The sequence below is a fragment of the Molothrus aeneus genome, chromosome 3 (assembly GCF_037042795.1).
Source record: "Molothrus aeneus isolate 106 chromosome 3, BPBGC_Maene_1.0, whole genome shotgun sequence".
Taxonomy (NCBI): domain Eukaryota; kingdom Metazoa; phylum Chordata; class Aves; order Passeriformes; family Icteridae; genus Molothrus; species Molothrus aeneus.
The window spans coordinates 93,362,275-93,388,762 of NC_089648.1; the positions used below are offsets into that span (position 1 = coordinate 93,362,275).

General features: G+C 40.6%; 1 protein-coding gene across 2 annotated transcripts in view; it reads left to right on the top strand.

The window, feature by feature from the left end:
- The window catches only part of FILIP1 (filamin A interacting protein 1), a 101,889-nt gene extending 79,453 nt beyond the window's left edge, over nucleotides 1-22,436 (top strand). Inside the window, exons 5-7 of one of the 2 annotated variants that reach the window (XM_066545904.1) lie at nucleotides 4,966-7,771; nucleotides 13,831-13,888; nucleotides 21,628-22,436. In XM_066545904.1, the coding sequence (XP_066402001.1) occupies nucleotides 4,966-7,771; nucleotides 13,831-13,888; nucleotides 21,628-21,668 (2,905 nt within the window). In that variant the 3' untranslated portion in view covers nucleotides 21,669-22,436. Of the gene's footprint in view, nucleotides 1-4,965; nucleotides 7,772-13,830; nucleotides 14,055-21,627 lie in introns of both variants that reach the window. The other variant, XM_066545905.1, reaches the window with a different exon arrangement.
- The last annotated feature ends 4,052 nt before the right edge of the window (nucleotides 22,437-26,488 follow it).

Genomic DNA, 26,488 nt, shown 5'->3' on the forward strand with positions numbered 1-26,488 from the left:
AGTGACCAAGTCCTCATTAATGTATTTGCCTTAACCCCCACTTACTGGCCATCCGTGAAATGGGATAGAAGTCATTACACCCCATAGCAACAGACTTTTGGAATGTAAATGGCAAAGTAAGGTACTACAGGAGTGGGAAGTCACATGGCTTTGTGCTAGAGCAGCAATGAGAAAGTCTGTGGGTCTCCAGGCTGTGAATGAACTCAATAAGGTCCCCTAGAGACCTTACCTGCTTGACTCCTTTCCATCCTCTTTCTTCGAACTGCTGTTCTCTTACTGCCAGTTTTGATAGCAGGAGAAATAGCTCTCCACTTCTCCAGATTGCCCTCTATATTAGCCCCTCGTTTGAGTGCTTTATTAAACACTGGGAGACACCTTGGAAAGCTTGGCTTTGTTTGTTTGCTGAGCAGGGGGCTAAAACAGGCCAACACAGCTGAACTGTGGTGCTGAAGTGTTGATGTGTATGCACACCATGGGAGCAGCTTATGGCCTTTCAGGGCATCTGGCTTGCCCTGCTTTCCCAGGATTTCCTTGTGTAGGTGAGTGCCTATTTCTATGCTAGAGGTGGAAAAGGTTGTCTGAGTACCTGTGATGTTTTCTCATCTTGCTGGAAGTACAAACAGAAAGGTACATACACACACTGGTATGATTTTCAATAAATGTTTGGGGGGCTATTTGCTTTTGCATGCTCTGTTTTAAACACTTGGAAGTGGATGGTTTTTTTTGAGAGGAGCCATGACTAAAGAAATGAAGGCACATCACCAGAGGGATAGAGTTGTAGCTGTCAGCATCCCACTGCACTTCTGTTGATCGATTCATAGGTTGGAGGAGGGAAGGGGAAGCAGAAAGACTTCAGCACCAAACCTAAAGGCAGGAGGAGAGGGAGAGCCTGGTTATTGCCCATCCCCTCCTACATCTTCCGTGCTAGCTACTTCCAGTAACCATTCATGAGAGTTGTTAAAACCAATTCCATAGTTGTTCTTCCTTCAGTCCAATGTCTGCTTTCTCTGCAACTGAGATTGGTTGCTGAAAGTTTTCAGGCTCCTGCCTCCCCAGCACAGCTGCCAACAGAGCTCTCCTGCTGCCCCAGCACTGCCTGGTGTGGCTGTGAACAGCTGAGGCTGGTGGGATCCAGGAGAGGCAGCTCCCTGTGCAGCAGGAACCATGTCAGCTTGCAGCAGTAGCTTCTGTACTCCAGCATCCTGCACCATGCCAGTCAGGTCTTTCTTTATAGAACAGAATCGGAGCAGCAGCATCCTGGGGTGTTTGTTTGTAACTGAGGCAGTAAACAGTTGCACACAGTCATTGTACCCAAGAGTTTGCTGCTTATTTATACAGTACTGTAAGGGGCAGTGTGCCTGCCTGGAGTACTGGACCTGTTCCTCAAATACTGTGGGGAGGACACATAGTAAGGAGAGGGAGAGACCACCAGGACCCCCATGGCAGCAATGACTGTGTATTCAGGTTGTGTATTCAGGGACTGACTCGGGCTGCAGGCTTTGCCATGGTACCTGTGGTAGCTCGTGGGAAAAGCGGTGCCACACAGACTGCAGCAGTGCTGTCCACAGGAGGGCAGGCAGTGTGGTCCCTCGCTGGGCAGGGACCTGGATCACATCTGTGTGCTTCATTCTGGGGACATTCAGCCAAACCCCTGAGACTCTTAGTGATGAATGCAGGTTGTCCAGTTGTACCCACACATTTCTCATTTCTATTTCTAAAAAAATACAAACAAAGACACCACATGCAGGCTGGGGGGTATCAAATTGTTGGATTATCAGTGTTTTGGCTGTATCTAATGTTTCAGTACTAAAGGTTTTGTTTGTTTTGATTTTGATCCTGAATGCAGGTGCTTTCAGCCTCATGACAATCCAGCGTGCAGTTGCTCTGGCTAACACATTGAAGACCAGGTGCTGGGAGTCTAAGGGCTTTTAGTGTTGTATAGGAGCCCCTGTAGATCGGTGTTACTTAGCAAACATTAGCAGCAGCAGTCAGATGAAAAGGCTGATAGCAGCAAATGTGCTGTGAGGGTCAAGAGGGGACAACTTCACCTTGCAGTCCTTCTGAAATTCCAGTTTAACCACTGAGATATGAAAGTTGTACAAAGATGGAAAAGCAGGAGCAAGCTTAAACTCAACTTTATTTTAGTCTCTAGAAGTAACACTGAAAAGGTGTAGATTTTCAATTACTTTGGCAATTAACACATATATTGGTGTGCTGCCTTCCAACTTCCCCACAGACCCAGATTTTAGAAAAAGTTCCCATAGACATGAAAAACAGAAGTATTGATAAGTATCTTCTCTGAAAGTTGGCTTGTCATATCTAAGACATGTAGCTTCCCTGTGCTAAGGTGGAGGCAGGATGAAGTGCTGAATGTTGCTTTATTTTCCCAGAGGGGCCAAGCTGGTTATTCCCCACTACTAACACTCCTGCAAGGCAGTGACAGGGCTAACATGCTTTCTTCTCTTGCTCAGCCTCGTGACTGGCATTTTCTTGTCTTAGTTTAACAGGTATTTGCAATTTTTTTCAGTGGCTTTCTCGGCAGTATTCCCCAGTAGACTCTCAGGTAATCACATGGAACCGTGTATGGTCAGTGCATTATTTTGCACTCTGCTAAGCAGCCTAGCTGATGTGTATTGCCTGGAGCAATTGCTGGGTAAAAATCACATGTGCAGGCCTAGGAATTACAAATCAAAGACAGTTTTCTAAGCATCTCTAGGCATTTGGGTGTCAAGATTTTTTTTTAAAGCAGTTCTCTGGGGTTTTTTAATTCATAGGGGTCACCTTAAAATTTTCCTGTGGGACAAGGGAGGCTGGAAATATGCTCCTGTGTTTGTGACTTTGGAAGATGTGTCATTTAGAGCGCCACCAGGTTCGATTTCACTATTCTGTCATGGCAAACAGTATTTTTGTGGAAGGATACATACTATTCCTTAAAAAATGTAGCCTGGGGGAGATGAGGAAGAGTTCTTGGCTGAAACATTTGCATGAAGCACTGAGACAGAGCAGCCAGGGAATATATTGCATGCTAATAAAGTTCCCTCTTCAGTGTGAAAAGTGCATGCTTTGTGAGTGACAGTGGGTCTTTTTTTACCTTCTGACATTCTAACTTGACCAATAATGAGGAATCCACCAGCACGCCTTTTCAGTCCTTTCCAAAGAGCTGCCACAACTAAAGAGACTTTTCTTTTGAGAATAATCTGTGACCCAGCAAGGTTGGCTGCAATGTTTGTTTGTTTTTCTCTCTACTGCTGGTTCCTACTATTCTCTTACTCCCACATCCTATCTGAGTCTTGTTTTCAAATGCATTCTTCAGCCTTCTCCTTCCCTACCTACTGCATCCTGTGTTCTGTTTTCTGACTTCCTTCTCTTTCCTTAAAGCTTTTCTTTCCAGTTCCTTTTGATTCTAGTCCCCCAGGAACAAGGAATGAAACATTAACAGTTGCTGAGTACAGAGTTAATCTGGCTCTTGCTAGGAGTGTAGAGTTCAGGTGAGGGCTCTGGGAGACATCCTTTGTGTATGACATTGTGCCCCGGGGCCCTTGGCACCACTTCATTGCTGGAGTAGCAGAGAGGAATGTATATCTGTGCTCCACCTGCTGTCATCTACAATCCAACACGTAAGAGAAGAATATTGATGAAAGTTGATATTTGCTAAGATATGAATGTTCCAGTTACTGCAAGTTAATTACCAGGCATTAATTGCTCTGCTATTACCACCTGGATGTGCATCTCAGTTGTAAAAAGGAAGCTGAGAAGCCTCAGATTTAGGGTAAGCAAAGCAAGTGGATTTGAATTATCCTGTGTCTTGACAGAGGATGTGGGAACTGTAGGTGCTGTGACAGTGGTTTGGAAAAAAATATTATTTCACAGTAACTTCAGTGTGCATACCTGTGTCTTTCTCAGTCAGACTGCTGCTTTTACAATAAGGCTCTTAGATTGGTTGGGATGCATCCCTGTGTTATCTGTACCTCTTTCAATTGAGGATCACCAGCCTCATAAATCTGTGCTTAGAACATGTGCAGGAACTTCCTATGTTAGTGTCAACAGATCCTGAAGATAAATCACAGGATCACAGGTATAAAATAGTTATCTTACTCCATGTTGCATGGCTACCACTGGGTAATGTATGCCTCTATTAGCTTTCTGAGGAGACACCTAATTTGGATATATGGCAAGTTTTTATATTATCTGAAAACGCAGATTTAGAGGCCATACAGAGATTTTTTCATCATTTTTTTTCATCACTTTCCAGATGAGGTCAGCTATAGCCAAAGGTTTGACTAGTTTGGTCCTTGTGGTTCACATCATCTACTAAATGAAATGTAGAGGAAGAAACCTTTTAGCATAATAGTGGAAAATTTATCTTCCTGCTAATTTCATATGCCTGTGATGCCCAGATGGTTATCAGTTGTGTGCTACAGTAATCTTCTGTCCTGCTGGTTTGTTTGTAACCAGGATTAGTCTGTTTATGTGTGGCTGCATATAACAATTAGTTTAATCTTTATCTTATTTTACATATTTTTCTGTATGCAAGACATAAAGAGGAATTCACCTTGTAATTTGATATAAATGGATTAGTGAGTAGATAATACCTGTCCTGTTGGGTTATTATAACATCATCCTAACAGAGAAATAAATGTAAGGAAATTAAAACCTGATGTATTTGTTACCTGTACATGTATAAAATCTTACTGTGTTTCAGATTTCTAGATGATTTTATGTATTTTTCATTTAACTTCTGTAATTCAAAGTACTTGGTTTGGGAATACAACTGTAGTAGGTAGTTATTTCTTGAAAATTAAATAGAACTAATAAATTACTTAATTATTAATGAATTAGTAAAAAAAGCTAAAATGTGATTTTAAAAATAGAGAGATACACACATAGACATATATATATATATATATATATATATATATATATATATACATTTTAGTCTAACACACCTCTTTTGACTTGTTTCAGGTTGAAGAAACTTCTTGAGCAGGAGAAGATCTATCAAGCCCGGAAGGAGAAGGAGCATACAAAGAGAATCAATAAACTAAGAGAAGAACTAGTCAAGCTCAAATCATTTGCACTCATGCTGGTGGATGAAAGACAAATGCATATTGAACAACTTGGTCAACAAAGCCAGAAAATACAGGACTTAACTCAAAAACTAAAGGAAGAAGAAGAAAAGCTTAAAATTATTACTGCAAAAACAAAAGAAGATGGACAAAAACTGATGAAATTAGAGGCAGAACTTGAACACAAAACATCATCATTTTGTCAAGAACATGAGGAGATGACTGCTAAACTGGCTAATCAAGAGTCACATAATAGACAACTAAGGCTCAAGCTAGTGGGGTTGACTCGCAGAATAGAGGAGCTAGAAGAAACTAACAAAAATCTTCAAAAAACTGAGGAGGAACTTCAAGAATTAAGAGATAAAATAGCAAAAGGGGAATGTGGGAACTCTAGCTTAATGGCAGAAGTGGAAAACCTCCGTAAGCGCGTGCTTGAAATGGAGGGGAAGGATGAAGAGATCACGAAAACTGAATCCCAGTGCAAAGAGCTGAAAAATAAACTGCAGGAGGAAGAGCATCATAGCAAAGAGTTGAAACTTGAAGTGGAAAAACTGCAGAAAAGAATGTCAGAATTAGAGAAGCTGGAAGAGGCTTTCAGTAAAAGTAAGTCAGAATGCACTCAGCTACACTTAAACTTGGAGAGAGAAAAAAATTTGACTAAAGATTTGATAAATGAGTTGGAAGTGGTGAAGACTCGAGTGAAGGACCTTGAGACATCTGAAAGCAAGTTGGAAAAGGCTGAAATAAGCTTAAAAGACGACCTTACAAAGCTGAAGTCGTTTACTGTAATGTTGGTTGATGAGCGAAAAAACATGATGGAAAAAATAAAACAGGAGGAAAAAAAGGTTGAGGGCCTAAACAAGAATTTTAAAGTTGAACAAGGGAAAGTTATGGATGTAACAGAGAAATTGATAGAAGAAAGTAAGAAATTTTTGAAACTGAAATCTGAAATGGAGGAAAAAGTATCTAGTTTGACAAAGGAAAGGGATGAGTTAATTGGCAAACTGAGAAGTGAAGAAGAAAAATCATCTGAATTAAGCTGTAGAGTTGACCTGTTAAAGAAAAGAATTGATGGTATGGAGGAAGTAGAAAGAGAAATTACAAGAGGTCGAACTAGGAAAGGAGCTGAGCATGTTTGTCATGAGGACAACAAGATTAAGGAACTTACCATTGAAATTGAAAGATTGAAAAAACGTCTCAAACAACTGGAAGTGGTTGAAGGAGATTTAATGAAGACTGAAGATGAATATGATCAGCTAGAGCAGAAATTTAGGACTGAGCAGGATAAAGCTAATTTTCTTTCTCAACAGTTGGAGGAGATGAAACTCCAGATTGCCAAAACGAAAGCAATAGAAAAAGGTGAAGTCGTGAGCCAGGAGGCAGAGCTGAGGCACAGGTTTCGTCTGGAAGAGGCCAAAAGCAGAGATTTGAAAGCAGAAGTTCAAGCACTTAAGGAAAAAATCCATGAGCTCATGAACAAAGAAGACCAACTTTCTCAGCTCCAAGTTGATTATTCAGTTCTTCAGCAAAGGTTTATGGAAGAGGAGAACAAAAACAAGAGCATGGGGCAGGAAGTTTTGAATCTGACAAGAGAGCTGGAGCTCTCTAAGCGTTACAGCCGCGCTCTGAGGCCCAGCATGAATGGGAGGAGAATGGTTGATGTTCCCCTGACGTCCACCGGTGTGCAGACAGATGCTCTAAGCAATGAAGCAGCAGAAGAAGAAACTCCAGCAGTATTTATAAGGAAATCCTTCCAGGAGGAGAATCATATCATGAGCAATCTGCGGCAGGTAGGTCTGAAAAAACCCATGGAGCGTTCTTCAGTGCTTGAGAGATATCCTCCAGCAGCAAATGAGCTTGCTATGAGGAAATCCTGGATACCATGGATGAAAAAGAGGGAAACTGGGGCACAGACAACTCCTGATAAAGGCACCCGAAGCCACAGTAGTCCAGCACATCCCGGGGAGGTTGTCCTTTCACCAAAGCAGGGTCAACCTCTTCATATTCGGGTGACACCAGACCATGAGAACAGTACAGCAACTTTGGAGATAACCAGTCCATCTGCAGAGGAATTTTTTTCAAGTACCACTGTCATTCCTACTTTGGGAAATCAGAAGCCACGAATAACCATCATTCCCTCTCCAAATGTTATGCCACCAAAAGGAAAAAGCAGTGAAAGTCCCATGGGCCCAGATCGTTCCATGTCTCCAGTCACTATAACTACATTCTCCAGGGAAAAGTCCCCAGAGGGAGGGAGAGCACCCTTTGCTGACAGACCTGCATCGCCGATTCAGATCATGACAGTGTCGACATCTGCGGCGCCGGCAGAAATCTCCGTCTCGCCGCAGTCACAAGACATGACCATGGGCAGGGCTGTCTTCAAGGTCACGCCAGAAAAGCAAACCGTCCCGACTCCAGTCCGCAAGTACAACGCCAATGCCAACATTATCACAACAGAGGACAACAAAATCCACATCCACTTGGGCTCCCAGTTTAAACGTTCTCCCAGTGCCGTGCCTGACGGCGCAAGCCCTGTGATAACAGTCCGGCCGGTGAACATCGCGGCAGAGAAAGAGGTGGTGACTGGTACTGTCCTTCGATCGCCTCGGAACAACCTGTCCCCACGCCCTGCAGCCAGCAAGGTGACAAGCACTATCACCATCACACCTGTTACAACATCTTCCACACGAGGAACACAATCAGTGGTAAGCAGTGTGGTCTCATGGTGTGGTCTTCATGGCAGGGAGAAGGACAAACCATAGCTTGGGTTTGAGACACCAGCAGGGAAAATGGGAGGGGTGAGGAGAAACTCTTGTCTTCCCTACATTTCTTCCAGGCTCAAGCTTAATTATAAAATCAGAATTTGCCCAATTAATGTATTTTTGTACCAGTGTTGGATGCCGGTACGCTTTTAGAATTATCTCCCAAAGCAGTTAACTTCCAGAGGAAGTCCCTTCAAAGTTATTTTCATAATGGCAACCCAGAAAAATTACAGGTGAGAGACAGAGGGACAAAGAATAATGGGCATGACAGAGCAGGAAACTATTTTTATTTTTGATGAGTGCAATATCCAAATTTTGAAAATATACCTCATATTTTTTGGCTCAGCTGGCAAGTCTTTAGACTCTAATTATGCAGGCTGGCATTTCTTTGATATAATCCCATGATCCCCATATAATTCAGTTAATATCTGCTATATTACTGAGCTCCAAAGGAATAATTAAGCAGACATGTTATCATTGCTTACAGCTCCAAGCTTCTTTAGCCAGTGAATAGTAGAGCTCTTTCTGTTCCTCTGAACTTCTGTAAGTGCTGTATTACAATAGAGCTTCCTGTAGCATATTGGTTTTGCTTTCTCTTTGGGCTTCTGTGGTGGTACCCCAGCTTCTTTTTCATAGTGAAAGACTTCTCACCTCTGTCTTTAACCATAGTGGGCAGTATTTATTGATAGTCCTTTCCCAGTTTATTACTGGACATAAGTTTTTATTGCTTGAGTTGGAAATACCCTGGGAAAGAATTTAACCAAAACAGAAAACTAGCAGTACTGTATTAGTCCAAAAACTTACTTAGCTAGACAGAGTCTGCAACAGATGCTTAGGGGAAGATTATTTTGAGTGGGTAAACACACAGTAATGTTTCCCTCAGTGTCTGTTCCCAGTTTTTGGCAATAGGTGGGTATTTCTTTCTGAACCAGAGCCTGTAGCCACATCTTTGGCTTTAATAGACCATGGCAGAGGTTTTTTCTATTTATTCTTTTAATTGCTTTTTGAACTCATTTACACTGTTGTTTCCACAACATCAGGGGGCAGTGAATTCAACTGTGGGCTTTGGGAAAAGCTCTTTTGTTTGATACCTTTTATGCAATACCTTCATTGGTTACAGCCTTTTTCTTGTATCTTGACAAATACTGAATAGTCATCCCCTGCTCATTTGTCTGTGCTGCTCGGGAGTCAGCAGAGCCCCACAACACGCCTCGTAAGCCATCTCTTCCCAAGCTGAAATGTCAAAATGTGTTTAAGATACACTTTCACACTTCTGGAGAGAAGCTGCCATTCCCATTTAAGGCTTCTGAATTAAGAAAACTTGCATTCATCACACAGATCTGTTTGAGATTGCACATGTGCTCGCTCTCTCTTCTCACCTATATAAAGTATTGTAGATACTTTATTATACAGTGTTTCCTTGCATATTAGAGGCAACTGTTCATTTTTTAAAGTCTTGAATTAATTTACAAACTCCTTTGTCTCTCAGAAGCCTGGAAAACTTTTTTTTAAACTTTTTCTTTTAACTAGATGTCTGTCTCTACTGTGATGATGCAGTGAACCATGGCAGACAGAACTTTTTTGTTTTGGTTTTTTTTTTTTTTCCCTGGCTAAAAACTGGCTTCTTTCTTCACTTTATCCTCCCAGATTTGGAATGTAAGGAAAATAGTTCAGCCATAAGATTTACTTTATCTTATGCTTCCCTTTGTTTTTTAATGTCCCTAGTCAGCTGAGCAGGCAACTTCGAACAAGCTCAAATGTGTCTTTTCCTCCCCAGCCTCTTGGAAAGGAAAAAAAGTGTATTCACCATCTGTTTTGCAAATGACAACTTTACAAACACACTTCACTGCTCCTAGTCAGAAAACCCAAGCTGTGATCATTTACTCAGTAACCCTAGACGAAACCAACAGATACAGTTTTGAAGGTTTAAGTTAATAAAATCGTACAAGACAAACTGATACACAGCTGCTTTCACTGGTTTTAATTTTTCTCTTAACTCTCCTCACACAACATGCTTTGTACAATGTATTAATGCCTTTTTTATGGCAGCCTATGGATTTGGATGGTTCCCACAGAAACAGAAAAAATGGAGTTTAGTCCTCCTTAGCTTGATTAGAGTCAAACTCACTCCCAGGAAAATACTTGGACTATCACAGCAGACCTAGGATATGATTTTTTTTATTGCAAATGGACCACAGAGACCAGAGGATATGGAAACCAAAATGAGCCTGGCTTGTTAGTTTTCCCTTAGCGCATTGGCCCAAATTTCTGTTCCCAGGACAGTTCATATAGTTTGCAGAAAAAATTCCACAGAATAAACCCAAGTATTCTTTGTGAAAACCCCCAAAACAGCGGTGCCTACATCCTGTTTGATTTAGACTTTCGTTTGGTTATAGGATTGCTGGTGAATGTGGATCTTCTTTGGCTACCATGATGGGTGTCAGTCCTATAATCACTTAATCCCTGTGCTCCCCACCTCCTACAAGCCTGGCATTGAGTGCCATCTGTTTATGGTGCCAGGGTACACAGTGACTCCAGTGCCATGCAAATCTGCAGGGAGCAGAGGGAATCCCGGCTGCAGCAGAGCCAGCACGGTGGCACAGCACCAACCATGCAGGGCATCCTGTGACCTTGGCAGGAGGGCCCAGCTGAGAAGCTGCTGGGTGCCAGAGTGAAGGGGACAAGTGTTTGTGCAGCTGGAAGGCCACTTGCAATTGGACAGCATTTAGTTTGAGACCAGCACCTAAATGTAGCTCTGTGTAGGTGTCCCATGTGTGCTCTAAGCTGTTGCTAGAGCTGGTGGAGGGGCAGGGAGCAGCTTGCCTGCCTGTGCAGAGGTGTGGTGGTGCTGGCTGTGTGCCTGTGGCAGCTGAGAAGTGCTGGCAGCTGTGTGCCTGTGTGAGGCTGGGAGGGATAACTGACCCGTCCCTTTCTGCAGTGGCAGCTGATGGGACGCCTCAGATGGCACAAGATGCCTCAGTGTGGGCAGCTGAGTCAGTCTGTAGTCTGTGTGCTCCCCATGGCAGCACTGACCCCTGTGTGCTGGCCTGTGGTGACTGGGGGGTGATCCAGCTGAGACAGGGCTGGCTTCTGTGTGAGCTGAATTGCCCACTGGCTCTGCTGACTATATTGCCTAGATTCTCAAGTGCCACCCTTTCAGGATAAAGTTACCTAAACATACTTTATTTTAGTGCCATTTTCAGTGCTGTCAAGTAGTCTACCTACCTTCCAGCTGCTTATTCAGAAATTCTAGGTCTCTTGGGGTCATCTGTGTTGTCTACCAGCTCTGTGTACATTGCTTGAGTAGCCCAGGGCATTTCAAATTGCACAAGGTGTCTGTTGGTCACTGAACTGAACCATTTCTGTCCAGGGCAAGCTGGGGCCTGATCAGGTTGAGAACAAATGATGGAAAAGCACTTTTTTAGTTAAAATATTCCAGAAGCCAGTGTGTACATGAAAGCATTCTCTTCATGTTTCAATAAAATGCACCAAACAGGATCTACTACTCAAATGTGCTACGTGTTCTGTATGTTCAGTTTGCTTTTTTCCTTTAATGGGACTGCCCAAACTTACTGCAGCTTCACAGGTTAATACATCTGTGTCTGCAGCAAGAGCTGATCATGACTGCACCATAGCAGCTGCATGTGTTCATCTCAGTCTCAGTAATGTCTTGTGTGGCCTCACTGGGTCCCTGTTCCAGCACCATGTCTTGCCTTGCCAGCTCAGATCCAGCTTGCATCACCCAGTGTCCCATGGGGCCGCATCTCGGGCACTCCACTCCAGCTGTGTAAGGGTTAATTTCTGGTTGGAGCCACAGCCCTGGGCCAACCAGAAGACAGCAGCCTACAGACAAACAGCTGGAAGAAATGGCTTTGAGTTCTCGGAAGAAATGACGGAGAGACAGGCAGTCAGTGTGGGTTCTCTGCCGCAGATGCTACAGACGTGGGCTGGATGTGTCTCTGCTCGCTGCCCCTTCCCGCGCCCAAGGGGACAGCCGGCTGGGGAGGCACCTTTGTGCCATCTCACTTGGCAAACACAAAATGCTTTTGCAGCTGCCTGGGAAGCAGGCATTAGCTTCCATGCAATCAACACGTTAGTATGCTGGAATGAAGGCAACTAAGAAATTTAAAGCAAGTTAGAGTTCTTTTCAAAGTGCTTTTGAATGATTTAGGCTTGAAATGAGTAACTTGAAAGCGCCCAAATCCTTAGTTAATAATTTACATGTGAATAAAGCTGAAGAAATGCCTGAGATTCCAGCTACTCCATTTGATTGCCTCATGTTTACTCACTGTAGGACTCTTTCAGGGAGTACAAGATGTTTGTCATTTGGGTTCCCTGGGATGTTGACATATTTTCCAAGGCTGATGGAATGCATTTGCATGTTTTGCCCTACAGAATTGTATGGGCCTAACTTGTTTTGACATCTACATGTGAGTTCCATATTAGCCTTTAGACTGCTATTGTAAATGTTGCTTTTAGTTATTGAAAATGGCTTCCTTCCTGTCAGGCAGACAGCATTCAAGTTTTCCAATTGTGATTTTTTTTTGAGTGTACACATGGGGTTTTGAACTGTTCTTAGAAGATTAAGGAATGGGTTTCCTTTGCATGCTCAGGATGCAGACAGAAAGCTCTGATGCCACTGGCTGAAAAACATTTGTAGAGCATTTTTAAGTAAATGTAAAAATGCATGTTGCAGCTGACACGGGCCCCCAATCCAGTCTATTTCAGCAGTTAAGTTTTACTTTGCTTATATGTCATAAATTGCAGAGTTTAGTCATTTAGCAGGTGGGTCTAGCTAGGATTACAGGATTTTAGGAGAATTGTTCTCTTTTGTGAGATCAAAGTCTTTATCCATAATCTGAACAGCAATGTCAGTCACATATGAAATTTAGCCAAGACACTGAAGCTGTCACCATTATCATTTGTGTCTGTATTGCACACTGCAGGAGATAAAGCCTATTTTCCTTCCAGAATTGTCATGTTTATAAGTATTTTCTTTAAGTCATGGTTCATATGAGGTAGCTCCAGATTTGACCTTGAAGAGTATGCACATCATTATCCAGCCAGAGCTATGGGATAGCTTTGGCCTGGTCTCCAGCTGGGGCTCCAGACGGACACAGGAGCTGTGTTGGGTCTGCCAGCCCCAAGCCAACCACTTAGGCTGTTCTTTTTTTTCTTTTTTTTTTTTTAATTCTGAATTACTCAAACTTGAGGATTAGTGTGCTTGCTTGGCTGTTGTCCAGGGCAGAAGACTGGCAGAGATAGTAAAATGACCATGTCCATCCTGCCTTGAGGTATCCTTGGAAATCTGGGTTAGCAGCTTCACCCTTACCAGAGTTTCTCAAGTTGTGATTTGTGCTTGGACTGGGAGAGCCCTTTCCCACATCCCTCCTGCCACAGCCACAGGAAAAGGAAATCCAGATCTTTTCTCTGTCTCTTTCCTCCCAACCCCCTGCTCTTCCTGGTGCAGAAATAAGTGGCCCCAGCCATGAGCTCAGCATACTTTGGGAAGTAAAATTCAATTTTATTTACAATACTGAGTGATCATGCCCCAGCTCCTAAAATCTGGCAGTTACCCTGGGTTCATTAGCCTCACCTGACTATGCTGTTCTGAAGACCTGTGCTAGTGTCTATACAAGATGCTAATATTTTACCTGTCCTGACAGCCAAGCCAATGTTGTAGTAACCTCTAAGGTCATCCTGAACTGTGTCATGCTGTAGAATGGGAGATTTGCACAAATTCCCATCCTTGTGACATCTTGATTCAAAACACTGCACCTCACCTCTGGGAAACTCGTTTGATCGCAGCTGTACCTTTGGCCCTACTCTAGCAGTATGTACCACGGCCAGATTCCAAGTGTGAATATTACTTTGCTAATGACTATGATTTGGGCTATTGTTGTTTGAGAGGTAAATAAAGAACCAAAGCAAAGTATAAGATGAGCATGTATGAGAAAAAGTCCTTGATTCACTGTGTTTTTCTCTGTCTCTTTGTTCTGCAGACAGGACAGGATGGGTCATCCCCGAGACCTACACCCACCCGCATTCCTGTGTCAAAAGGTATGAAAGCAGGAAAGCCAGTAGTGGCAGCCCCAGGAGCAGGAAATGTGACAAAATTCGAGCCTCGTGCTGAGACTCAGTCTATGAAAATAGAACTGAAGAAATCTTCAGCCAGCAGCTCTGCCTCCCTGGGCGGGGGCCAGGGCTGATGGAGGTGGCTCAGGGGGTACGTTCTGCAGGTTTTACTGCTGCCATGGAAGTCAGCTCCCCTGTCTGTGTAGCTGTTCACGTTTGCCTGTACTAACAAAGTCCTGCAGCTATCACTTAACAACAAACTAATAAGTGTGTGCACTGACTACTTAAATAACAAAATCCTTTTGTTTTCTTACTCAAGTTAAAAAAAAAAAAAAAGCTGTCAAAAAGGCAATTAAGGTTTCCAGTCTAGGAAGTGAGAATGGGTAACTGAAATAAGTTATTAATCTGTATCAGGAATTCTTAATGATAGACTTGGTCACTTTTTAGTAGGTCAAAGGAGGTGTGGTCACTTTTACTAGATTGTTTTCCACCTTAATGGATCACTTTCCACCTTTGCAGCTGCATGCTCTACTTTCCTTCCGGCCTTGATCACATTATTGAAATGCCACATGGCCTACGAAAGCAATGCCAGAAGACTTGCCATGTGCATTGAGGTCCTGTTTTAATGAAAGCTAGTACCTCCTGTGTGGGAGGGGAGGAGAGGAAGGATGGGCACCATGTGACCATGTGGCCTCCTCTCTAGGAGCCTCCCATGAAAATCACCATTTCTCAGTGGTGAGCTGCTTTCTCAAGATAGTTACTAAATTCAGGGGCAGAGGGATGTTGCACAATGTTTGCCAGCAATTTAATTCTTCCAGAGAGAGTCAGCACTTGTAGACAACACTTAGAAGCAGGTCCTTGACCTTACACACACACACTGGAATACTGCTAGCTCAGGGCTCAGATGAAGGCTTGTGAGCCAGAAGGTGTTTAGTCTTCAGCAAAAGCTTGAGAAACACTATCTGGCAAAAATCAATATGATTCATTTATGCCTGCTCCAAAGACCACTAATGGCTATGAAGCACCTCAGTCCATTGACCTGACTAGGTTTTCAGTTTTCCTGGTTGGGTCTTGGGTCTTACATTTAAACCTTACTTGCCAAGCATCCTTATGTCTTATAGGATAAGGCAGCACAGCCTGCTGGTGGCAGGAATTGCTATCTGAAGGCATAGCTCAGGTACACACAATGAAAGAGAGAGGGTTTGGTAAGGAAATTACCCTCAGTTTTCAGTTGTTTAAAATATTTTGTCATAAAATGAAGACTACCTTACAATACCATGGTGATTCATCATTTTTCCTTCCCTCTTTGTGATTTCCTCATTTGTATGTTTGCATTTTTCAAGCATGTTTTAAGGAATTTTTCCAGCATGGAAATAGTGTGGATGCTGATGATTGTTATGATTGTTTATTTTATAACAGTAGAGTTATTAAAGCACATTTCCATTAAGCAATCAGTTTTCATAGAAGAAAGTCACAACCAAAAGAAATGAAGCTGAGCAGACCAATAAATGATGGATTTAAAGTTGTATAATGCTTCACTCACCTCAGAGAGCTGTAAAGGGCCCAGTGGTTAAAACAGAAAGCAAGGTGGGAAGACCACCAATAAATTATAAATAAAATTCACAGAAAGGAAAATGCACTGAAATACGAAATTTAGTCTGGGAGAAGATATTTGATGGAAGAACTCCGTCACCAAAGGTCAACAAAATTATATTCAATCCAAGCAATGTTTAGTTTTCCATCTGCTTTGCACTGCTTTCCAATTTCACATCCAGATATGACAATTATCCCATTGTAAAGCTGGCATTTTATTATTCATATGAAGGGCATTTTTTCTTTGCCACATTAAAAAAAAAAAGTAGGTTTTGGCTTTTTACATGTGTAGCACCTAAAATGCCTGTTAATTTTAAGGTTCTAGTTCCTATGACATCCAAAAATAAGATTAGTATTAGTAGCATTTTTTCATAACTCCTATTCCCAGTACTTTGGATAAAACTTGGAAACTGGAATTAGAAAGCAATGTGAGTTAATATGTCAGAAATACATCAGATGCTCTCAAGGAATTCTTATCACTTAAAAGCCTCAGTATGTCAATAAATTGTTGCTGAGATCTTACTGTTCTTTTTGTAATACAAACTTTTAAACAAATATTTAAAGGAAAAAAAAGTGTTTTTTCTGGATATTCACTCTAAATACTGTTACTGAAGGAAGCTGTAAGGTCAAAACAGTCAAATAATATTGCAAACATGATCCCAAGCTAATGTAGCTTGATACAGCTGCCTTAAGCCTTTCTTGTGTCAAAGAAGCTTAATTCCTTAGTTAACTGTTGCCATATTCAATGTTCTGTGTGTGCCTGGGGTTGAAAATTTTGTTTTTGTTTGAGGTCTAAGAAACTAATTCACCTGAAGAAACTAGCCAGCCTCACAGGACCTGAAACCTAGGGCACACAAACTGGCACAGCTAGAGCCAGAATTGGAGGCATAGCCTGGGAGTTGCTCCTGTAGAGTCAGTAGGATTTGATGAGACAGACTTCAGAAATTCCAGAGAGGTCAGACTTAGGATCCTGTTATTTTTCCCCAGGGGCTGCACAACAAAAATGGACTTTTGCTCTGCAGCATAAGTCTAAAGAGTTGGAATTGGGCAGCTGGTTAAACTGTTAGCTAAAGCCAGGTATTTTGTTATACTCAAAACTTTTGACATCTGTTTTAATTGACCTGATATTCTTGTTTCCTGAAGGTAAAAGAAGGGTAAGATAAAGAGAAAAGAAAGCCTATAGTTCAGAAGTCTTAAAAGTTCAAGCCTAACTCCTTGTATTACACTGAAATTGCCTCTGAATCTGAAGACAGTTAGGTTTAGTGACTACGTTAAGATACTCCATTCAGTAGGTCAGCTCCAAGAACATCTTCCTGATGTTCTTCCACAGACCTTATCTAGTCAGTGTTTCTGTTATGACTTAAATGTAGCACTGCAGCTGCTGTACCTCACTGAGATCCATAATGCAGGTATTCTCGTATTTCCTCCGAGGCTTTTAAGTCAAGCCAGGATTTCATGGTCACTTAACATATAACTCCACACTGGACTGAAAAGCTGTAGTCCTGTTTTTGTCACCTCCAGCCAAGAAAGTACTCACTGACTATGTGGTTGTCCTTTGAGCCGGCATGAGTGTTTGAATTTAACTGGGGAACTGATATGAATTAAGAGGAATCTGGCAAAAAAGCATAAAGGCTGGCTTTAACATAACTTAGTGCCAGGCTCACAGGCCAGAAAAAGAAAGAAGGAGGGCACAGGAAACCAGCTGGTGTTTTAAAATGACTGTAGGATCATGAATGCCTTCTAGTAGATCAAATACCACACAAACGCAGGGGTAGTGCTGCTTATTTTCAAAAGCTTTTGATTGAAACCTTTTTTCAAAGGTAGGAGACAGTATCTGAGGAGACTCAAACCCACATCAGCTGCAGGCAGGTTCACTAGTAGCACTGACAGCTGAGGAGGAAGAAGGTGGCATTCTCATTCCCTCCTGGAAAGGCTGAGCCGTTCTGCATGGAATGTTCCAGTATTCACTGAGCAGAAACAAGGGAGTGGTTGAGGGCTCAGGATATTGAACTAGGAGGGAGCCCTCCCCAGATCTGTGTCCCTGTTCCAAAGGCTGCCTTTGAGCCTGGCCCTGTTGAAAAGGAGGCTTATAAGATGGAAGTGTCTGTGTTCATCCATCCTTCCATCTCTCCTTCCCTAATGAATAACACTGAACAACCAAACAATTTCATGCAAACCTGACAGAACGATAGGAATCTCCAGAATAAGAAGTTTTTCCAGTTTAATGAAAAGGAGGGCAGAGAAGAGCAAGACCTTAGCAGTGTCTCACTGTGTGGAAGAGTAGGGCACCTTCATACAGCATCAAAGAATGAACACAAGAGTGATGCCATAAATGCCACAAGGACAAGCTTTGTTCAGACCTCAGATTTTACTGGGCACCAAAGAATCAATCTCTGACACATCAATCCCTGACACATCAATCCAAAGGATAATATTAGGGCTTTATTTACAGGACTTTCATGTATTTTGCATTGCTGGATTATAATGTGTAATAAACTAAGCCTTCCTAAATGACCATTTCACTCATCCTTATGTTTTCTCTCTCTTAACTTTTTTCTGTCATTTTGTTTGGATTTTTTGTAATTAAATGGAACAATTTCAGTAGCAAAATAATGCACTCAGAATCATAATGATAGTTACAGTGCTTTGTCAGGAACTCAGATGACTGAGTAATCTTTGTACTTTTAGTCATAATCAGTGTCAGCTGGAGAGAAGCCCTGTTTTGGCTGATGACATGGCCATATAAGCAGTTGTGATAACTCAAGCCCAGCAGTAGTAATACATGGCTTAGCACCAGCAGTAAGGTAGAGAGGGGGAAGAGCAGGGAAAATGCCAGCCCATTCATGAGCAGCACACATGGACTGAAAAGGTGCATCCTCACTTCTTCAGATGATCTCTCTGATTTTAAGTTTAGTTCCTAGCAAGTTTTCTACTGTGTTCCCTGAGTTAGATCCCATCCCACCAGATTTACACCTACAAGGGTATTGCTAATGTAGTCATTAGTAGATCAATACATTTGGGTAAGTGTGACTGAGAAAGGAGCACAGAGCTTCAACTGTAATGCCTAGAGGGATTTCTCTCAGAATAGTAAACATCCTAAGCAAATGGTAGAAGAAAAATAGAGATTTTGATTTACTTTGCTCACTTTTTTTCCTTTTGGGACACCTGTTAGTATGACTTTTCAAAAACCAAACACTTTGTGACTCTTTGTAATATGCCCATGGAGAACACGTTACTGTATTTAAACCTCAAATCACTTACAGCAGATAGTAATTACCACCATGGGAGGGATCTCTAAAGCCACATTAATATGTTGATCCAAGCCAACAGGATACCAAGTCATATGTCACTGCTTGAAATATGCCATGCAGAATACATGAATACATTCAGTAATTCTGATCAGATGTGGAAGAGCAGGTCTTTAAATAGAGTAAGCTACTGTCCCTCTGGGTTTCAGGTACTTGGCATAAGCTGCAACAGTCAGGACAGTTTTCAGACCAATTATATGTTCCCATCACACATCAGTGGCCAATTTCATTGAGTTGCTTTGAAACACAGTTTGCTGGCAGGAATTTTTGTGAGCTCATCTGTTGGACTTGCTTTCATTTAGGGGAATGGTTTTCTCCCCTGTGTCAGTGTGAGTTACCCTCTTTCTCCTTATTTTGCTTGAGCTCTCTTGGGCAAAATCATATGCAATATTTCTCATTATAGATATTAACTTCACTTTGAATTTTACTCCCTACACATTGCTCTTACCTTGGCTTTTTTTCCTTAAAATGTAACCAGGGTTAACTACTGTCAGGTGCAGAGCTATCAGCTCTTGGGTATGAAACACTCAGGTTCTCTAAATGAATCTCCTTGGGATTTTAAAAACAGAAATACTGATGTATGATTCTCTTCCGTTGCTTGGGTGTGCATTGTCTGTGGTACATTCATTTTTGTATTATCTGGTGATACTTGTATATATTGTAAGGAGAAATTAAACTTTATATGTTAAAATGTCACTTGATGTGCTTCATTATATGAACTGGTATCCTGATGTGTTTCCTTGAGAAGTTCTGCTTTACATCAGGAGGACTGAAAGCAGAATTAGCTGTTTTACATTAACTTCATTTTCTTTTTCTGTCACTAAAATAAATTGTTTTGTTTAAGGGAATACTTAGCTCTTTGAAATATTCCCATCTAGAATCCTAGAAAAATTTATTTAATCATATCCTTCAAATATAATCATATTCCTACAGAGGGTGGCCCAAAAGCACTCTGACAAAATTGGCCCTACTCTAATTTTAGCTTAGTAACTGTTCAGACACGTCTTTTAGTAACTACACATGTGTGTGTGTGTACATAATATATATATATATATTCATACATACAAATCAGTATGTAAGGATTTCAAATAGAAACAACTGAGACAAACTTAGAGTGTGTGTTCTCTAGATATGTGAAAAATGAATGGAAGATAAATACAGTGGAAATTATTTGATTTTTTAAAAAATTATTTTTTCTCCTACTTTTTTCTGCACAATTACTCTTTGGGTCTGTAGGAGAAAAGTGTCTGATTCAGACACCGACTGTAGTTTTGCTGTTTATTCAGTGACTGAGCCTTAACAAAGAGCGTGATATTTTTCTGCTGCCCATTTTTTTAGAATTTTGAAACCCTAATAAATGTGCACAGTGAATATTAAAAAAATATTTTTTTCTTTAAAAATATTTTAATATTAAGAAAATAATTTGTAAATATAGCTTTTAACATCATATTCCACAAGAGCTTCAAGTTAGAACAGCACGGTTAGAACAGTAAGGTAAAATCATGCAATGGTTTGTGGTTCTTTCACATTCACTGCTCAAATATGGTGGAACTGGTATACATTTCTTGTTGAAAATATTTTGTTATTGATAAATTTTATGGAAAATAAATACTTTCAATTCGGGAAATTCATTTATTTCATTTGCCTTAACGTATTTTATTGGACGTTGCCTCATCCCGGTTCTTACTTCACCACGTATGAAAAGCAGCACTGGGATCTGCCATCTAGTGGCAAAGTTCTGGCAGTAAGAGTGCATGGAAAATATTTTCATTTTTCTTTCTTCTTAGAATGTAATTTAATGAAACACCTTGCAAATATTAGTTAGGAAGCAGACAAAGGCAGAAGCCAACAAAATTGCAAAATTTATATATATATTTATTTAAAAAAATATATTTATAAAAAAGGCAAAAATTATATCAAGTGTCATTTCTTGGGTCCTGTAAATTTTGAAAAATCTTCATACTATTAAGAAAGGAAGGTAACAAAAGTAATTTCAATTAAGATGAATATTTCTGAAAATGTATAACTGTATGCTTTAATTAGTATTGGTACAGTTACATTATTTGAAATTCATAAAATACACCTTTTCAGAGAAAAACATTAATTGACAGTTAAATTCTTATGTTAAAAAAGTTGCCTGTAAGAGCTGCATATATAGGTAGAAGAACAGAAGACCAGGCCATTAGTACTTCAGCAGATTAATCAGGGTCAGGGACCTCTGGTACTACACACAGGGCAAATTAAACCCAGCATTTTAAAGAAAATGCCAACACCCAGTCTTGCAAGCTGTGGCTGAAATTTATCCCCATAAAGTCAGTAGCAAAATTCAAGAAGACTTGCTTAATAAACACAGCATAGGTTTATAAACCAAGTTTAAATTTAAAAAAATGAGAAATGACCCCATACCTCTTCCTCATGCCTATTTATGAATTGCCACCAGATTTATGATGAAGTTGCTTAGACAATATACTAAACACCCAACTCCAAGTCTTTCTCTACCTATTTGGATGTGGAACTGGAATTTTGGTGTCCCTCTGCTTTAATCCATTCAACTGTATTACTCCTTTTTCCCTATGGACAACCAAATGATGGTCTTGACATTGAAGTGGAAGCCAAGGCCCTCTGAGCCCTCAACAGGTACTAATTTAGTTTCCCTTTCTAGCATTAGCCAGGACAGTTTTATCAAGCAGTGATGTGAGAGTATGTTTGTGACACTTTTTAGAAAAATGCCTTGCACTTCCACTGTAATTGTTCTTCTTTAAAGTAAGCTGCGATGCGTTTGTAGTTCCATAAACCCGAATGTTTTGCTCTCTTTTCTTTTAGAGAGTGTCATCATTCACCAGTTACGCGTCAACTCTAGATGAGTTACCGCCCGCTAGAGCTCTCTGTGTGCACTACCCTCCATGCCTGTGGATGGATCACTGCAGAAGCTCTCTGCCATCAACACCAGGGTCACTTGTGCTACTGATTACTTATGGAAGTATTAGTGCTTCCATTAGGCTTTATATATATATATTTTTTCTTGGTAGAGCTTTAAAAACCAATGGCCTTGCTGGTATTTTAAAAGTATCTAATCAGAGAGAGAGCAGCAGTCTTTCCGCCAGCTGAATTTCACTTTTAATTGCAAAGCCTAAGGCACGTGCTTGATTTTGTTTGATATTTGCCATATAATTTATTTTTATAATACACTTTGTAAAGTAGCTATGCCAAAGTTGCAATTCCTTTTGCTTATGATGCATTTATTTGTAGAATACACTGTCAAATTTGCAATTTGATATTTTTGTAATAGTACGTGAAGAAAGAAAAATGTAACTTCAGCAATGTTTTCTGTTTAAATGGAAAAGTATTCAGTATATTTTTTTTGCCACCATGAGAGTCTGTGAGACTAAATACTCTGAAGTCTGCTGTATGGAATTTGTTGCAGAATATTTCTTGCACTGTGTGATGGTTTGGCATAAAATTAAGTATTAAAGTCCAATGCCTTGAAATACAACCAAATTTACTCATTTTAAACTATGTAAGTCAGTTTTTAAAGCTGTGATTTTTTTTTCTATATAAAGTATGTTTTTACTTCTGCCTGTACCAAAAAAGTTGATTTTCATTACACTGTAACTAATAAATTTTCACAACTATGCAAATGTAATAAGGTGTTTGAATTTAAACTCCAGTTTCTTAAGGTTGGCACTGCTCATCTATGTATTTGTTTATGGGAACAGAATATGGGTTTGGAAGTTCCTTTTTTTGACTGGTGTCTCATACAGTGTCACAGTGATGTACAGGGTGAAACTGATTCATAGAATCATAGAATGGTTTGGATTGGAAGGCCCTTAAGGATTGTGTAGTTCCAATCCCCCTGCCATGGGCAGGGACACCTTCCACTAGATCAGGTTTCTCAAAGCCCCATCCAACCTGGCCTTGAACATTTCCAGGAAAGCCATTCAACAGCTTCTCTGGGCATTTTGTTCCAGTGTCTCACCACCCTCAAGGTGAAAAACTTCTTCCTAGCATCTACTCTAAACCTATTGTCTTTCAGTTTGAAACTATTCCTCCTTGTTCTGTCACTACGTGCCCATGCAAATCTCGCCATCTTTCTTGTAGGCTCAGAAGTTAAGATACAGAGATGGATCAATCACCAAGCTCTTAATGACTTAACTGTTTCTAACCTTGTGCTTTCACAGCACAGGCAGAGATGTTTGACTGGTACTGTCAGAATCTTTAGTCCTGGACTAGCACCTGGACTAGACACCAGGCACTCTTGACATGCTGAGGGGCCCCGTTTACACTGGTGGCTGTAGCTTCTCAAATAGCATGCAGAGAGTTCTGTGGCAGCTATACTTAGGATGATTTTTGAATGAATGATAAATAAAGCTACACCCAATCCAGGCAGGGTCTTTTTTCCTTTTATATTTCATAACCAATGATTTTTAATCTAAGTCACTGGCACATACCTAAAATACTGCAGATTTTTAACTGCAGAAGCTACTGGGAGAAATTAATTTTTGGAAAGGAAAACCGTGTTGCTTGCAGGAGATGTGCTGTGAGATGCCAGAAAGACTGCATTAATGCAGCATCCCACTGGGATGGTTAGGTTGGTCCATCTTTGAAGCTGGAATATCACACTGCTGTGTAGTCAATTTGGTCTTCATGGGAGCCACAGGAGCTGTTTTTCCTTTTACATATGAGTTCTGCAGCAAATGCTGACACTCTAGAGAAGCAGGATATTCTGGCACCTGTATGAACTTTTGTGGAGCTGATCTCCATTGTGTTTACTAATACAGCCATACTGAGGAATCAAAATTAAGTGCTGCTTATCCTACCAGAAGAGTAATTTCGTTGATATAGCTTATACTTAGCTGGTACACCATGTTTTGTAAGGAGTGGGGTTTTTTTTTGTACAACAGACAATATATGCCAATAACATAGTTGTGTCTGTAGATCATATTTTACTGCAAGCTGAGAAAAATTCCAGCTTTTAGAGAGCAATACAGCTGAGGTGAATAAAGTTTAGTGCATGCCACATTTCAGTTTACTGTGAAGCAGAATGAACATTGTAGTGACCCAGATCTTCTATCTTCAAAACATTACTTGGGAATTGAAACCTATCCATGTTAAGATCTACACTAAGCTCAGCTGGACTAAAATTCCTGGCTATTTGAAAGTGATGGTGACCTGCCTGAAATAAACATCAGCTTTTAAATATGAGTAGGATACAAGTAAAATGGTATTCCAAAATTGAGTCTAGACTTAAAAGGTTCCAGTCGAAGTAAAAAATATTTTTCCTTGTCTAAATTTTAATATAAAGCCAATTCATTATGAATGTAAGTGTATGATTCATAAACAAATACATAAACTTTTATGATTTTGCACTTAGATTAAGTTTTTAAGCTTCCCAAAATAAAGCTTTGTTCAAAGCATACGTACAATGGTGTATTGAAATAATTTGGATTTTAAAATATTTTTGATGAACTGCAACACTTTCGAGTAGGAGACTGGTGATTTCATCTTGCATTTATGTTCCTAGTAAATTTTTTTACAATTCCTAACTTGAATATGAATCTAAGATAAATATGTAAAAAAAGTGCATTAGCCACATAATTAGGCTGTATTTTGGGGACACTCAGGAAGAAATCTATTAATATAGACTAACAATGTGATTAATATCTACAAGTACTGTAATTTCAAAAGAGGTAATTGGGAAGAACTTTTACACTAAGATAACGTGAAATATAGATTTTAAATATATAGATATAGATAGGTATAGATATAGGTTAGATATAGATATATATATATATAGTATTGATATCAGAAGCTGTTAAGCAATAGAAAACCAGTGAAAGATCTACTTTTCCCTTAGAGATCTCTTACTGTCTAAAGAGGACTTAAAGACCTGTGTAGTATAATTATAGTGATAAAATATAAAGTTTCAATCCATGAAAAAATCTCAAATATTTAGATTTCTAGAGACAAACTCTACAGCCAGTGAGTTTTCTTTTTGTCTTGTTGTGAAACATAATTAGACTAATTTATCATGCCCTTTCTTGCCAGTCCTGTCACACCTGAGAGCATCAGGTCCCAGCTTCCCAAGATTGCCCCTTGATTATCCTGCTGCCAGGGAAATTTCTTGCCATCTCTCACCACAGGTTTACAAGCAGTCTTGTTCCCTTGGGATCCCAGGCTGAATCTCTCTGGATTCTCTGTGATGCTGTGGGAATAAAAGTTACTACAGCTGAAGGTAATAAATGCAAACAGAAGACAATAAAGGAAAGAGTGGTACTAGAGACAACGGGCTTATTTAGGGGGAATGGCAGCAAAAGTTGGGGTCCACAAGATAGTGGAAAAGATAAATTAGGAATGAAATATAGTTTTAGCACAGATGCCACAAGGAATATGATTAACTTTTGTACCCTATATAATTATTTAGGCACAGAATTAATACTTATATTTTAGACATTTATATATATATCCGGATTTCCTATGCTATGTCAAGGAGGCCTTTGGTGCCTCTAGAGCAAAATACATTTGCACAAATCAGGTGCTCCCCCCAGTGGTCTTCGCTGATGCTCTCGGTGCTCCAGAGAACTTAAGAGGCCTTTATTTTATGTAAACTGTTCCATAGCCAGCTAAAAAGTCTTCAGATTGAACTACATTATAAAGTTATTTAATTAAATAGTTCCACTTACTTTTTCCCTTGAAATCAGGTAAATACATGAATATTTGCTGAATGTGGATTTGGTTGCACTCTTGGGGTCCTGCATAGGAAGGACTAGAGAATCCTCACAAAACAAACTTTAATGCAGAAGTGCCAATGAAGTGAGAAACATGAACTTCCAAGGTTGCATTAGCTTGAGCAATGCCTGCTAGAGCAGGTATTCTGGGATACTATACATTCTCCCATACTGCATTCCACAAGGTGACTGCATCTCCATGGAAAGGGTTTTAACCGCTGGAACAGGCAGCCCTGGAGGGCTGGTAGAGTCCCTGTTCCTGGAGGTGTTAAAGAACAGACTGTAAATGGTAGCAAGTGCCATGGTGTAGTTGGCATGGTGGTGTTCAGTCAAAGGTTGGACTCAATGATCTCAGAGGTCTTTTCCAGCGTAATTGATTCTGTGATTCTATTTAATGCAGTCAGGTTAGCTCCTAAGGGGAAACAACAGCATCCATATGTGCAAGTACCTAAATGGGGGTGTCGAGTCAGAGGGAGCCAGACTCTTCTCAGTGATGCCAACCAGAACAAGTGGCACCAGGCAGAAACTGATGCACGGGAAGTTCAACCTGAATACAAGGAAGAACTTCTTCAGTGTGTGTGGCTGATGGAGCACCAGAACAGATTTCTCAGAGAGGCTGCAGAGTCTCCCTGACTGGAGATATTAAAAAATTGTCTGGATGCAGTCCTGAGCAGGGATGTTGGACCAGATGACCCTCTGTGGTCCCTTCTAGCCTTACCTGCTCTGTGATTCTGTACCCACTGCACTGATTCACTCACACTTCCTGACAGCAGAGCAGGAGTACAGAGCACAAGAGCTCCCAAAAGTGGTGCTTGCCACACATGGCTCCATTAAGAGAAACTCTCAAATCTCTCGTGCATTATTACATCTCTACAGCGGCACTAATCCTATTTATGAGGGTAGGAAGCCAAAGCTGACTTCTCTGTTTTTGCCCCAATGGACGCTGCCTTGGGTCAGCC